This window comes from Sorghum bicolor, chromosome 4 (genome assembly GCF_000003195.3).
Source record: "Sorghum bicolor cultivar BTx623 chromosome 4, Sorghum_bicolor_NCBIv3, whole genome shotgun sequence".
Classification (NCBI taxonomy): domain Eukaryota; kingdom Viridiplantae; phylum Streptophyta; class Magnoliopsida; order Poales; family Poaceae; genus Sorghum; species Sorghum bicolor.
This window is the reverse complement of record NC_012873.2, coordinates 63,768,590-63,783,515: the sequence shown is the minus strand read 5'-3', so window position 1 is coordinate 63,783,515 and position 14,926 is coordinate 63,768,590. Positions and strand designations below refer to the sequence as shown.

Here is a 14,926-nt window from a genome sequence, read left to right as displayed (position 1 = left end):
TTGCATACGCCTACATACTCGGCATGGATGGATGGATGGATGGACGGTCCATGCAGCATCCTGCAGCCACACGCTCGATCTCGCAATGATTCCGGCCATATCTGGGCCGGGGGACCTGATCAAGGGCAGGCCAGGACGCCAGGTTGCACTTGCACCTATATATCATGACCCTGCAAAGCCATCAGCCATGTCTTTCCCCCTCCTCTCTGAATTAATGGTGCTTTTGTTTGGGAGCCCGTGTTCGTTTTCTCGGTCGTCAGTGCAACAGGTGCCGGTGCGCCTGTTCCACAATCATTAGCGTGCATGAATGTGCGTGTACATACAATATTACTGATGGTACGGTACGGCGTGTGTGTGTGTGTGTTTGTGTGCCGCTAGCTCTCTTCAGCGTGCAGATAACCACTGCAAGATAGCAGGAATCTTTTTAAAAAACACCCGAGATCTGTCCCTAAATGTAGGTCCTTTTCGTTTTCTAAAAAATAATTTTGACTAAATATATATTCAAAATAATAATAATATTCATGATACACAATTAGTATCTTTGGATAGATATTTGAATTTAGTTTTTTAATAATTTATTTGGAGATAAAAATATTGCACATATTTTCTATAAATCGAGTTAAAGTTGTTGACATGTAAATCGTTACGACAAATATTTAGGTCTTGTTTAGTTTCTGTTTTTTTTGCACCCCCCCTCCAACCCAAATCTCAAAATCCTGAACAGCCCACCAAAAATCTGACACCAGATTTTTTTGATTTTGGTGTTTAGTTCCAAAATATTTTTGCAAAACAGAGACACAAACAGTCCCTTCGATGCCTTAGTTTGGGTCTGCACACTTTGGAGCCGAAAAATTTTGACCCATTTTACTCCCAAAACACAAAATATATTGCTTTTGATCAAGAAATTTTAGAACTAAACAAGGCCTTAGGAACAGACGGATCATATAGCATAGTCCCTCCGTTCTAAAAAAAATAATGTTTTTAACTTTCAGACATCATATTTGACTGTTCGTCTTATTCAAAAATTTTATATAAATTATAAAATAAATAAATCATTAATAAAATATCTCTAATAATAAAATTGGTCTTAACAATATATATAATATTTATATAAATTTTTTAAATAAGACGAATGGTCAAATAAAATATCTAAATCTAAAATTCTAAAACAATACTCTTTTTGCTCCGTCCCTCGGTAGTACAAATCGTTCTAAGTGAAAAAAAAAGTGTGCTTTATTTGATATAATACTACATGACCGCTTACATCGACGGATGGATCATTTGCACGGGTACGGTTGGCGGATGATCATACCACATCGACCGGATTACATATATACGGACATGAGTAGTACGCATGCATGAGACGGCCGGGTTCATCGATCACGTTCTGTGTCATCCGATCCATATATATCATCCGGCAAAACTGAAGATCGAGATCATCAATATATATATTGCCCTCGATCACCTTGCTGCTTCAATTCATCAGAACTTACAGCTAGCGTCGTCGATGTATATATGCGGTCGTGGGACAGATAGACAGATTGATCATCAGAAGGAGGTGAAGCAATCGGTGTGGTCGGCGGAGGAAGCGTCGTCGCTGCAGGGAGAGTGCGTGTGGCGGCCCTCGTACGTGGTCATCACCATGCGGCAGTCCGTCGACAGCCGCTCCACCCGTTTCTTCACGCGGCAGTTGCTGTGAGTGCACCGGAAATAGCTCCTGCCACAATGTGCACATGCCAAGCGCCAAACAAGGTGCGCGGCGGCGGCGGCGGCGTTAATCAGATATAGCTATGTATCTAGAAAAAACAAAGCTCTTATAATAACAAGATTTGGCCGAAGCCTATGGCACCAAACATCAAGTCTCTTATGCGGTGTGTACGATCTCTCGTGAGCATCTCACCTAAGTAGATCTAAGCAAACGTTTCTGCGTTAGACGCAGGTATCACAATATAATTTAGAACAGAGGGAGTAGTTTAGAAATACTCATAATATATTTAGAAAAAACAAAACTCTTATAATTTGGAATGGAGGGAGTAGTTTAATTAGGAATACTCATATATACATACTCCTATACCTTGAAATATGACATATAGTGGTTTGCATGTGAAGTATGTTATTGTCATGTATGAACATTATTATTAGGGATGACTAGTCGTCTAATTAACAAGAGAGCTAATAGTACATTGCTAGGGATGTATCAATGCCGTCTGCACCTATTAGCTGAGGTTATATATATATATATATATATATATATATATATATATATATATATATATATATATATATATATATGCACTTTCTAATATATAGTTAGCATGCTAATTTTTGGATGCAGCTAACAATTAGGCTTAGCCGATCTAAACAGGCCCGATGTCTCTTTGCACAAGAGAAGTGTGATATAGTATGCTCTGACTAATGCTTAAAAAAATCATGTTGTCACTCTTTGAGGTGAAACTTTGGCCACTAATTTGTCTATTTGAACAAATTATATGATGTCTTGTAATTTCAAACAAAAGAAAGCAGTTGTAATCTAAAAAATGTATGGGATAATCAAAGTTACTTTTTAAAGATGAAGCTATACATGATTTTTACGCGTGCAAACTGAATACAATGGAAACTATACACAGTCAAAGTTTAGAAAGAACGATGATTGGATATTGTTCAAAGCATCAAGTGACCAGAGGTAGTTCATACAGTACAAATCAACTTAATTAATTCTGTGTATGTAAGTGTTAACTTTGTTAAGGCATTTCTTATGGCAATATATCAAGATTGTAGTATTCAGACCATGTGCATTTGTAGGTTAGACCAAATTAAATGATTATCATCGTGGTGCATATGTAGATCTCTTAGATATGTTAGCTTGATCTAGCTAGCTATACTTGTGTACATCTTATCTTTGAACAAACACAACTACACAAGCTAGGATCTTAGAGACAGTGGGACACTTCTGATACACCTTCTGTGTATGCATGTGCATGTGCACACACTTGGTTCGTTCTGTTTGCTGTAGCCTACGGTAGACCAGGCATGGGACACTATGATCTGAAAGACTGAACTTCTGATCCACTATCTATGTGTCTATCCCACCTATACACGGTTCAGAACTAACTCGATCGATCAGCGCCATTAATATGCACTGACACATCTTTTTCCTTTCCCAACTCTTTGGTTATCTTCTTCAACGTATGGTACCTTCCAATAATTTCACTCATGATACAATCCGCTATATGCTCAATTAAGAAGTCTAATACCGTACCACTTCAATTAATTCTAGTAGAGAAAGAAAACCGGAAGGCAGAATTATAATTTATAAACAAGTAGTTGTTATTAGCATAAATGTGTTTGTAACCGTGTAAAAGAGATCATTATTACTCCTATATATATAGTTGTATAATTCTGCAAAAACAGAGATGAAATGTAACTCGAATTCTAGCATGCGTTTGGAGTGAATAAAACATACAAACTCTTCCCTAAAAAAAAGACACAAAAACTCCCCAGTTCTCTATATATTTTTAGTTTCACATATGCCGCATGGGGGCTACTAGCTAATAGATACATGAACTGGAAGCAATTGCAAAACCAGCAGCTAGCACACACTGCACACATGTGGTTCATTACAAATTAGTTAACATACTACTGTGTCTCAAATTAAATTTTTTTTCGCGAACGGGCTTTACTACTGTGTCTCAAATTAAATAAGGTTTACCAGGACTTTTGTTAATCGATCACCACCACACCAGCTACATTGACCCTCTATATATATACCATCTATCAGGCATCTTTCAAGAGGCAAGGTACTGCTTATAGGAGTAGATCATTTTTAAAAAAAACAAATCAAGCAGGAGAGAGCTGCCGATTATATTATTAAAAAGAAGAAAGCTTAGACTGAGCACAACGATACAACAACTAGACGACTAGGGGTTGTAGATCATTAACACATAAAATTAATCATCTAAGGTTTACTTGTTAATCTGCTAGCTTCCACATATTCATAAACAAAAGAAAAGCATGCCACGGCGCATGCATGGAGTGTGTAGCTAGTCATGGATAACAACCTCTACACAAATTAATTCATGGAATATGATGTGGATTGTAGATACCTTGGATGGAGGCTGTTCTTGACAACCTTCTGCCCATACTTCCTCCACTTGTAGCCATCATCCAGTACATCCACGTCGCTTCTGGTCTGGAAGCAAAACCTCGGTTCCCTCATCTTCCTCCTCACCTTCATCTTCCCTCTCTCCGCTATCGTTGTAGCTGCCGAACCCTTCCACCTGCACAATCACACGCCCACTTAGCTTGCACACACCATCAAACCCTAATTAACTATATATAGCCAAAGGTTTATTCAAGAAATATCACAAAGAGATAGAGCATACCATGTGCCATTACTGTCGTTGCAACCTAATTTAGTAGTCACCGAGGTGCAGACCTGCGGAAGAACGAACGAAAGCTTTCATAAGGAACAACAAGCAAGAAAGGACGCTGACAGAAAAGCTTCAAGCTGAGCTAGATCACCTCACCTCCTCAGCGACAATAGCACTGGGCATGAAACCGGCCGTAGGCTTCCCACCGCACGCTGTTGCGGCGCCGGCGGCACCGGAGCAGCTGCCGAAGGGCAGTGCCGGCAGCGGGTATAGTCCACAATGGTCGGAGGAGAGCATCCCGCCGCCGCCATGGTTTTCGGTCTCTGCTTCCTGGTCAACTACAAACGGCATCTGGAAAAGCTTGTTTTGGCTGCTAGGAAGTTGTAGCGGGAGAGGAAGAGGGAAGGCGTAGTGATCCGGCACAAGGAAGCCAGGAAGGCAAGCACTCAACTGGCCTCCCTCCATATATGCCTGCATATATGCCCTAGCGATCTCGATTGATGATGATCTGGTTCTTGGTTGGGCGGGGCAGAAAATTCGCAGGATGGATCGGAATGGATCTCTGCCCCTTTCGGGTGTCAATAACTGTGCACGATAAGGTTGACGATGACGATGATGCTTTGGGGTTAGTGGTGTGGTGTGGGCTATGCTATATGGCCGCTTGAGAGGATCGAGTACTATGGGTACCGGAGCAAGCAGCTAGCCTAGGCAAGCCCTTTAAAGGGCCTCTAGCTCAAATTGTGCTGTGTGTACAGTACTTGCTTCAGTACTAGCTGTTGGCATGTCCCTGAAGGCCCCAGCTAGTGCGTGCTAATTCATCAGCAGCTTTCATACATGCTGTCAGAGATCTGCCTTTTTTTAATTTATATCTCATCTATCATCATAGATGCGCGCGTACGTTGATGTACGTAATTAATAAAGGCAAACTAACTATATAGTACTTCGATCATCACGTTTTGTTTCTGTTAAAAGCACGGGGAAACTAACTGTTAATGATCATCAGTCGTTGCATTTTTTTTCTCTAATCTCTACCTCGATCGATCAGCTTTCTTCCAAGCTAATTGCGTCTTCAGTGGCGCTTCAACCGCAGCAAACTAAAGGCTTTTCATCAGGCAGGGCACATATTATTGCAGCGATTGTTCGGCGTACAGGGATAGCACTGATTTGTACCTTTTGTCCCCTGCGATCGATTGCCCAATCGACCGATCGATCCACATGTCCTTTTAGCTAGGATGCTCTCCTCACAAAAAGAGCATGCATGCACTGGCCGGCCGGTTCACTCGTTTTCAGTATCTCTGTAGCGCGCACATTGCAATCCGGCCTCTCCTCTCCTTTGAATCATCACCGTAATTGGGTACGTACGTGTTCAGTGTAGGCTGGGTGTCAGGGCAGGTTTTGCTACCTTTTCCACCTACTACCCTTCTGAAAAAATGGCCACCCATTTCGCTCTATTTCTTCAATTTGCAGGGAAATATCTAGCCACCCACATTACTTCGCTCCAACAGTACTACTGTATTTCTCTGACCTTTATTTCCATATATAGCGTCATTTTCCATCGTGCATTGCAAAACATGCAGTAGTCTCAACCCTAACCCATTTAGAGTAGCTCTGGTGTGTTGACCACAAGTATCAAAATCAAAATTTGCAGTTTGCAAATAAGTGGAGGATTTTTTTTTTCAGGATGCGTCGCCTCGAACCACTCCCATACTCTCGTCAGCGCCACTCGAATAAAAGCATTTTTTAATTCCATTCAAGTCCAACAAGTCAATGTGTCACAAGTCGATCGATACATAAATTGGAGGTGGCGAACTCTGCTTTTGTTCCATCGAGCATCACACCTTTATGATTGCCTCTAGCATTCTCTTCGATCTCCCCCCAACCTCGTCCTACAAAGGAATATAACAAAAGAACAATTGCAAATATCATGTTATTAACATGGCACAAATAACACACATAAATAATTATAATGCATCCAGTTTTGGTCAACTAGCACTTCCTTCAAAAATGCTGAAAAGTTTTAAAAAGCGAAGCAGATAAATTGCTGAAGTGGGGCTGCAAAAGATGTTGGCAAACCAAACACATTGCTGCTGGCTGTGCGTGGCAGCAGCAGCTGCTGCAGGCACGCACATTGATGTTTCCAGATTGAGTCACGGTTTGCAGGAGGCAGGGGCGGATTCCTATCATTGCGAGCTGCTGCAAAAGCCTCTTCTTCAGGTCCCCATATGCATGGGCCACTGGCCAGCCCACTGCTCCCCAATGTGCACAGGTACAGTGGGTATCAAATACTGCTATCACTGATAGTATTATGGGCCTGATTGGTCGCGCTCTAAAACTTGCGCAATCAAAATTAAGGCATGTCTATAAAATTTGGTTATTGTTTAGGTTATTACCAAAAAAATTGACACACCAATTTCTATGACCCAAAATCATGGGAAAGTATCGAGAAACTTCCTCAATCTCATAAGAGAAAAAAGTGCTCACTGCTACTCCCTCCATTCCAAATTGCAAGTCATTCCAAGAATCTTAGAGTGTCAAAGCATTTTCAATTTTGACTAAAGTTATAAAGAGAAATGCTAAGATTTATAACATAAAATGAGTATACTATAAAAATATAATTAGGAAAGAATCTAATAATACTTAGTTGGTATCATAATAATAATTATTTTATTATATAAAATTGGTCAAACTTAGGATAGCTTGACTATCCAAGATTCTTGGAATGACAGAATGGAGGGAGTATGTCATAGCACTCAACCCCTATATTCTCGTCGACGTTTACATAAACTTTCAAATGCTAAATGCACGCACTACTGTCATGCAAATAAGTACTAATCTCATGAACGCGTATGTGTAATCTATCTCATGAATGGAAGTGGCAATGCAATGATGTCACGCACAGTTGAGAGAGCTAGCGAGTGTCCTTGAAACTCGCATGGCGTGCCCCTGCAACAGCAACAGAGAGAGGCACAAGGAGCTAGCTGATAAACCGTGAATAGGGTATAGTGCGTACGTACGTATATTCTGCCGCGTACTGCCCAGGCAAGCAGCGGCGGCAGCGGCATGCAAGAAAAGAATAGAAACCCTAAAGTGGCGGCGGTGTCGTAGCTTACCACTGCGCACGTCGAGACAGAGATGGAGATGATTAACATGCATGCGTGCATGGAGAAAGGGGGGCGGAGACGCAAGGTGACAAGGAGAAAACGAAACGGGAAATACGCACGTACGAATGATGGCGCGCGTACTGCTGTCTCTGTACATGCATGGTGTGTGTGTCTGTGTGCACAAATAGCTAGCTAGCCCTGATCCTTTTTCTCCTTGTTTTCTCTCGCTTTTTGCCCGTCCTCGATCGTAGCTACTAGCTTGTTGCTTTCGGTGTCGATCGTTTGCATTTGTGCAAGTTGCAAAACAAACTTATCCCTGCGCGTATATATCCGTTTGAAAAGAAAACAGTTAGCTTACGTGGCTTTCTTCAGATAGGTAGGCGACTAGCTACTAGCTACTACTAGCTAGCTAGCCCTGATAGTATATCGGCATTACTATTTGCTAGATCTAGCTAGCTTGGAGCAGCAAGCTTAAGGCCCTGTTAAGTTCACCCCGAAATCTAAAAAGTTTTCAAAATTCTACATCACATCGAATCTTGCGGCACATGCATGAAACATTAAATATAGACGAAAATAAAAACTAATTATACAGTTTGACTGTAAATCACGAGATGAATCTTTTGATCTTAGTTAGTTCATAATTGAACAATATCTGTCAAATAAAAACGAAAGTGCTGCAGTAGCGAAATCCGAAATTTTTCGGAACTAAACAAGGCCTAAGAAGGCATGCAGCGCTGGTTCGTTTCTTTACCGTTCGTTTCGCCGAAAACCTTGCCTCAAAAGTATTATTCGCTAATTTATTATAAAAAACATTAAACCATGACATATAATATCAAGCGAAGAGGGATGGTTAATTCATCCGCGCAGCCATAGGACTTGAGTCGCAATTCGATCTAGTTTTCAAACAACGCGTTCTCAACCCCACAATCGTAACACTACGTTTCCTCAGATTATTGACTGGTGCTGCATGGTCAACCTCACCAAGAAGGCTAATCCTTATCTGTGAATCGAAGAACACAAGCAAGAACAAGAAAGATTGCAACTAAATTTGCAGATGAATAATAAACTTGTGAAGTTGGGGTCTCACAAACCGACGACGGCAAAATTGTTGTAAACAGAATAATCTAAGCGAAACTTAAACCCTAACTTAATAAGCGGTGGCTACTGATTTATGGAGTCTAGGGTTGTGCCAGACCCACTGGATGTACCCCTAACACTACTGGAAACTGAAAATTTCCTGTCGGTATAAACAAGACCGACAGAAAAAATATAATTATCGTGTCGGGTTTAGACAACCGACAGAAAAATTAGGATACCGACAAAGAAACGGACAATTACCTGTCGGTGCACGCGTTACCGACAGAAAAATAAATAACACACAGGAAATGTATGTGTTTTCCTATCGGGGTACCTTTTTTTCTGTCGGTATTTGTCGTAACACACAGAGAATTTGTTAATTACGTTTCTAAATTAAGTTCCACTAATCATTATGATCTTGTAAGTCAAATTACAGTGACCCAACTCTCTTGAAATATCAGGAAAAATACTTTCCGTGTAGAATTGCTGCCAATCTAAATATCTGGCGGGAAGCCAAAGGGCTTCAGCGCGCCAAACCCAAAGAGAAGGCCCACAAGCCCGTGACTCAACTCTCAGCAAAAAGAAATAAAAAAAACCCAAAACCCCTCCAACCCGCATCGTGACCTAGCCTCAGTTCAGGATTGAGCGAGAGTCATCCGTGCGCCGCCACACAGCCCGCGCGCCGCTTCCCCTCGCATCTCCCCCGCACGGCGTCGCTTCCCCTCGCGCCTCCACACCACGCGCGCCGCCAGCTTCCCCTCGCGACCCTCCACCACACGGAGGCCGCCCTTCCCCGCTGGACCTTCTCCCGTCGCTCGTCTCGTCTGGCGTGGACCATTCTCGCGCCGCGGCCATACCTCCTCGGCTCCTCACGCGGCTTGCCTTGGGGACCGACGACGTTTCCTCCCTCAGCTACCACACGACCCGGCGGCATTCTCCACCTATCTTTGCTCACACCCGAGGTATTGCCCTCTTCTCTGTACCCCTGTTATGGTTGCCTCAATCCCACCCCCAAGTTGCTAATGCCCAGATCTGATGTTGGAGGTGTGTGTGGTCACAGATCGGCTGTGGGAGGATCCAATGATGGAGACCTAGGTGGAGGCGACGGGAAATCTGCAGCTGGAGGAGCCCGCGGCTGAAGGACCTCGTGATAGAGGCGTAGGTGGAGGAGGCCACGACAAGGAGTGCGAGTAACCTACAACGAAGGAGCCGGAGCAGCTTTCTCTTTCCTCCTAGAAGGTAAATCTTGTTTCTTTCTCCATGTGTTATGCTTAATTTGCTTATTAATTTGTATTTATTCCCCTGTCTATGGTTGAACCAAGAAACTGAAAGCTAAGCTAGTTATCCCTTTTTTTCATCTTTTGTTGCATTCAAGTAATGAAATGTTATAATTTGTGTGCCTACCATGTGATTTATGGAAATGCTCTTGGGTGTCCATATTGGTGTAGCATTTTCTTTTTCACAAAGATACTATTTTATAAGAACAAGGGTCCTATACTGGAGCATTTTTCTTTCACTTGGTTGAGTAATACTTTAATCTTTGCTGTGAAAGAATGGTATTCCTACAATTTTTTTTGGCAAATATTAAGTTCTTGATTTTGTTGGTCACTGGAAGTGTTATGCTTTGTTTCTCTTTGTGTGTTTGTCCTGTTTTTAAAACACTACAAGATAAAAACAATGTTATGACTAATAATTATAATATTTCAAATACAGCTAGTTAATATATCAGACCGCACTTGGATGTATAGTGGTTGGCAGCGTGGTAAAGCACCCTCTAGTGAATGGATGGATGAAACCACTAAATTCTTGGACCATGCATTTTCCAATATGGATGTAGCTAAGAATGACACCATCAAGTGTCCTTGTGCCATGTGCCGAAACTATTTCAGTCTCAAAAAGGATATTGTAGCGATACACTTGTGCAAGCATGGTTTTAGAGAGGGTTATGAAACATGGACGGAGCATGGGGAGAGTCATATTAGGCATCATGAAGGTGATAGCATTGCAAATGGGGAGGGTTTTGATGAGGATGATCGAATGGATCGAATGCTGATTGATCTAGCTGGGGATAATCCACCTATAGTAGATGAACAACCGACACCATTTGCCAAAGCTTATTATAGGATGGTTGATAGTGCGGGTGAGTTGGTGCATGACAAGACCACACACTCTAGGTTATCTGCTGTTGCTCGCTTGCTTGCCGTGAAGTCACGACACAACATGTCAATTGCAGAATATGATGATATAATGGGCATAATACATGAACTTCTTCCTCCAGATTCTAATTTGCCTAATGACTTCTACCAATCAAAGAAACTACTAGAGGGTCTTGGTATGCCGTATGTGAAAATTGATGCTTGTTATAACAATTGCATGCTCTTCTACAAAGAGAATGCAAGTAAGGAGAAATGTGATGTTTGTGGTGAAAACCGGTATGTCGAAGGTCGCCGAAAAAAGGTTCCATGCAAAGTTCTACGGTACCTACCCATCAAAGATAGGCTGCAAAGGTTGTATGCACATGTGGATACAGCCAAGCTAATGCGGTCACCTAGTCCATCAACATCTGGTAAGATGGTGCACCCTTGTGATGGAGAAGCTTGGCAGCAATTTGATCGAGACTTTCCAGAGTTTTCAAAGGACAAAAGAAATGTGCGGCTTGCTTTATCAACCGATGGTTTCACACCATTTAGTATAAATGTTACCCCGTACTCATGCTGGCCAGTCTTTGTGACGCCATTAAATCTGTCTCCTGGCACACTATTAAGGCCAGAGTATATATTTCTTGCCCTTATTGTTCTTGGCCCTAAGCATCCTGGTAAAAAGTTGAATGTTCTAATGCAGCCCTTAGTTGATGAACTTCAAACATTGTGGGAAGGGGTTGACACAATCGATGCTTCGACAAAGCGTAGTTTCAAAATGAAGGCAGCATACCTTTGGTCCATACATGACTTCATGGCATATGGAGACTTTGCTGGATGGAGCACCCATGGTAGATTGTCATGCCCGTATGGATATGGCTGCATGGGTTTACCTACTGGCTGCTATTAGCATCTGAAAAATTATTACTACTACTACCCTCTACCAATCTAACTAATATTTCTCCTCGTATATAGGGCACTGATTCTTCTCATGTTGGCTCGGATTCAACTAACGATGACAACGCCACAGATGGCCAAGATGAAGACAATGCCGCACGCCGAGTTGCACTCGAAATAGTGGACCGCCATTGTGGAAACCATGCATGAAGATTGGAGTCATCACAATCTGATAATGCCATTTTGTGTTTGTAGAAGCTGTTGGTACATGCCACTGCTAACCTTTAGATAGTAAAGGTGCAGCCAAGTAGTTGATGCCAGTTTTTGGAAAGAGAAATCAACTACTGCTTTTGTAAAAATATTAGATGCAAGACCTATGGACATCTTATTTGTGTGGCTGTTGATGCAAGACCTAGGACATCTTATTATGTAGCTGTGGATGCAAAAACTATGAGCATCTTAATTGTAGCTATTGATGCTAGTTGTGGGCTTCTAATCTGTATGTCATGTGGATGATGACAAATTGATGCAATATATTTGTGTTCTAGCTGAATAGTATGGAATTGTGAATAAGATTCTTTTCTGGTCTGGTGAATGCAATTATAAATAACATATTTTCTGTCAGTCTGTTTCAATTATCCTGTTGGTGGAGAGTCGACATGGAAAATTTTTATTTTTTGTCAGTTTGTTTGAATTCTCCTGTCGGTGGAGAGTCAACATGGAAAATTTTTATTTTCTGTCGGGCTAAGGTCGACGGAAAAAACAAGTGTTCTCCTGTCGGTGTAAGTTCTGTTTTTTTGTCGTTCCCTATCTGACAGAGAATGTATTTCCTTGTCGGTTAGAGTAAAGGAAACCTATGTAATTGCTAATATAAAGTCTACGGCATATGCCATGCTACACATCTTCATCTATAGCGTAATAAACTCAGAAGACATCATAAGGAACATCAACTAATGAGGATATTAAGATACAAGGGTCACCTCCTTCGCGACCGTGCTCGGCTAGTCCTACGTACGGGGGGTGGACTACAGAGGAACCAATGTAGCTGTCACCTACGCGGACTACCACACAACCCGGCACATCAAGGTGTCTCCATAGGTACATCATATACCTAGACACCACGTCTACATAATGCGCACCACGTCTACATAATGCGCACCACCTAACTCACTCGAGTACTGAATCAGGCGCTTTACGATCATATAACGATAATCATCATAAATCACATCTATATTGAATCCCGAGCGGAGCGCCCTCTACTTGAATCTTACTAGACGCCTATACTAAGAACTTGAAGAACTAGAGCTCTACTTCTAATCTCTGGTAACCCTAACTTCTGGCTACTCTTGACAAATGAAGGAGGAGGAATGAATTGGTGGGGTGCTCCTTGATGGGGGGGTTTACCCATGTATTTATAGTCCGGTGGGATACGCGTGCGCCGTAGGATCAAACCAACGTAACCAAGGGCCAAGATGCATCAGGAAAGGCGGTGGAGGAACATTCCAAAAGGGGGAGGCAAACCCTAGCAGCAGGGCGCCACCTGGCCCTATGGTGGGGCCGGCCGACCCCACCTGGAGACGGCCTGGCCCCCCATTGCTTCGGGTGTCTTCTAGATGGTTTCTGAGTCTTCTCGTGATGTTTCCCGTAGCGGAAAGGTTTCGTGTTAATTTTGCACTTGAATCCCACTTTTCAACTTTTCTGAAATAAACCGTGGAAAATATAGAATATGCAAAACTCGTGGAAATTGTCAATTAAAACCCTAGACTACTGTGTTTTCACGTTTTCTTCTAGGTCTAAAGTTCTAATGAAAGTTGACATTAACCACCGTCAATAGTTGCCAGGGACTAGACTTTGTGTCTACTTTTGGTGATTGCGTTAATAATTGCCAATAAGCATTTCTGGCGCCGTTGCCGGTACAGGTCTCAGGTGGATAGACAAAGACCAATAATAAAATGGAGTGCGGATTCCGCGTTGAATTTCTTTCAACGAAATAAAAAGCGCATGCATGCATGCATGCATGCAGTAGAATTCGGTGGACGCACAGCTGACGTGCTTGCCATTGGCAAGCCTGCTACCAGGCTTTCGGCGCCCCCATATGGGCCGGTATCCTCAGGAACCGCATCATTATTTCGTCGACGAATCCAACGAGCTAGCGCGTACGAAAAGAAAAAAAGATCGAGAACAATGCAAGCACCACCACCGCTCCCCCTCCAAACGCTGCCGCGACCTCTGCAGCTGCGCGCGTGTCTATGTATGATCATCTGCTATCCCCACACAGCAACGCGCGCGGCGCGGTCCCGGCCCCGGCACGTTGTATCTATCAGCGCGCGCGCGGCCGGCCGCCGCCTCGCCGCTGATGTCCTCTGTGCCACCACACACCCGCCTCACGATCGCTTCGTCTCGTTCGATCGGCGGATCGTCAAATCAAGCGGGTCTCGCGGTGGAATAATGCCCGTCGTCCTGCCGGCCGCTACCGTGCGTATCCGGCCCGGCCGACCGCGTGCGCGCAAGCATGCAAGCTGGTGGTCCGGACCAGCAGGCTGCATGCACCGCTTTCGGCTTCCACTGGGCGGGCGGGGCGCGCGGACGACTTGGATTGGATGTGTGTGTACCATTGCGAGCGCTACTCATCATATATGCGCACTCGTTTGCTTGGTCTGCCGTACGTGCAACATTGTTGAATGATGTGTACGTAGTGTCCTAGCTCTTTGGCGAAACTGTCCGTTATTAGTTGTGTTGGAAAACTTTGGACAACACACGTGAACAGCAACAAGATCGAGCATATATATAATTGGGTGGGTACGGTAAGGATCGGACATTCGGACCTGATCTTTTCGACGTACTCGTACGTAGGAGTAGGAGAGTATGCACACACCACACGCAGCTAAGGTTGGCAGCAAAAATGGTGTCAACAGGATGGGGAAAGGCAGGCAGCTAGCGGCAATCTATCAGTTCTACTGGATTCCTCGTCGTCATGATGACCCCGCCCGCCTTTCATGTCATCGTCGTCGGCAAGTCGGCAGCAGGGACGAAACGACGACACGGCCGGGCAGATCTCATCTGATCTCACTTTGACTGCACCTGCACGTACGTCAAACACGCCATGAGATCACAACATGACGACACGCCCACCCACAAGATCATGAGACACGATCTAGGACTCTACTTAGCTAGAACAGATCATCTACTACTGCTAGCGTGAGTAGTGCCATTGTTGGATAGATCGAGGAACGAATTTCCTTGTTATCTTATCCTCGTGAGAATGATCCATATATATGGGAGTCTAATCAGAGGAGATTGGAGCGTTCATTGGTCGGACCTACGGAAGCTACTGCCAGCAGCC

At 43.3% G+C, this 14,926-nt stretch overlaps 1 protein-coding gene across 1 annotated transcript; it reads right to left on the bottom strand.

Annotated features, from left to right (window-relative positions):
- LOC8073976 (probable WRKY transcription factor 57) lies at nt 1,151-5,046 on the bottom strand. The gene is made up of 4 exons (XM_002452779.2): nt 4,527-5,046; nt 4,383-4,435; nt 4,104-4,277; nt 1,151-1,717 (listed from the first exon to the last, which is right to left on the bottom strand). The coding sequence occupies exons 1-4, from the start codon at nt 4,845-4,847 to the stop codon at nt 1,549-1,551; spliced, it is 717 nt and encodes a 238-aa protein (XP_002452824.2). The 5' UTR covers nt 4,848-5,046; the 3' UTR covers nt 1,151-1,548.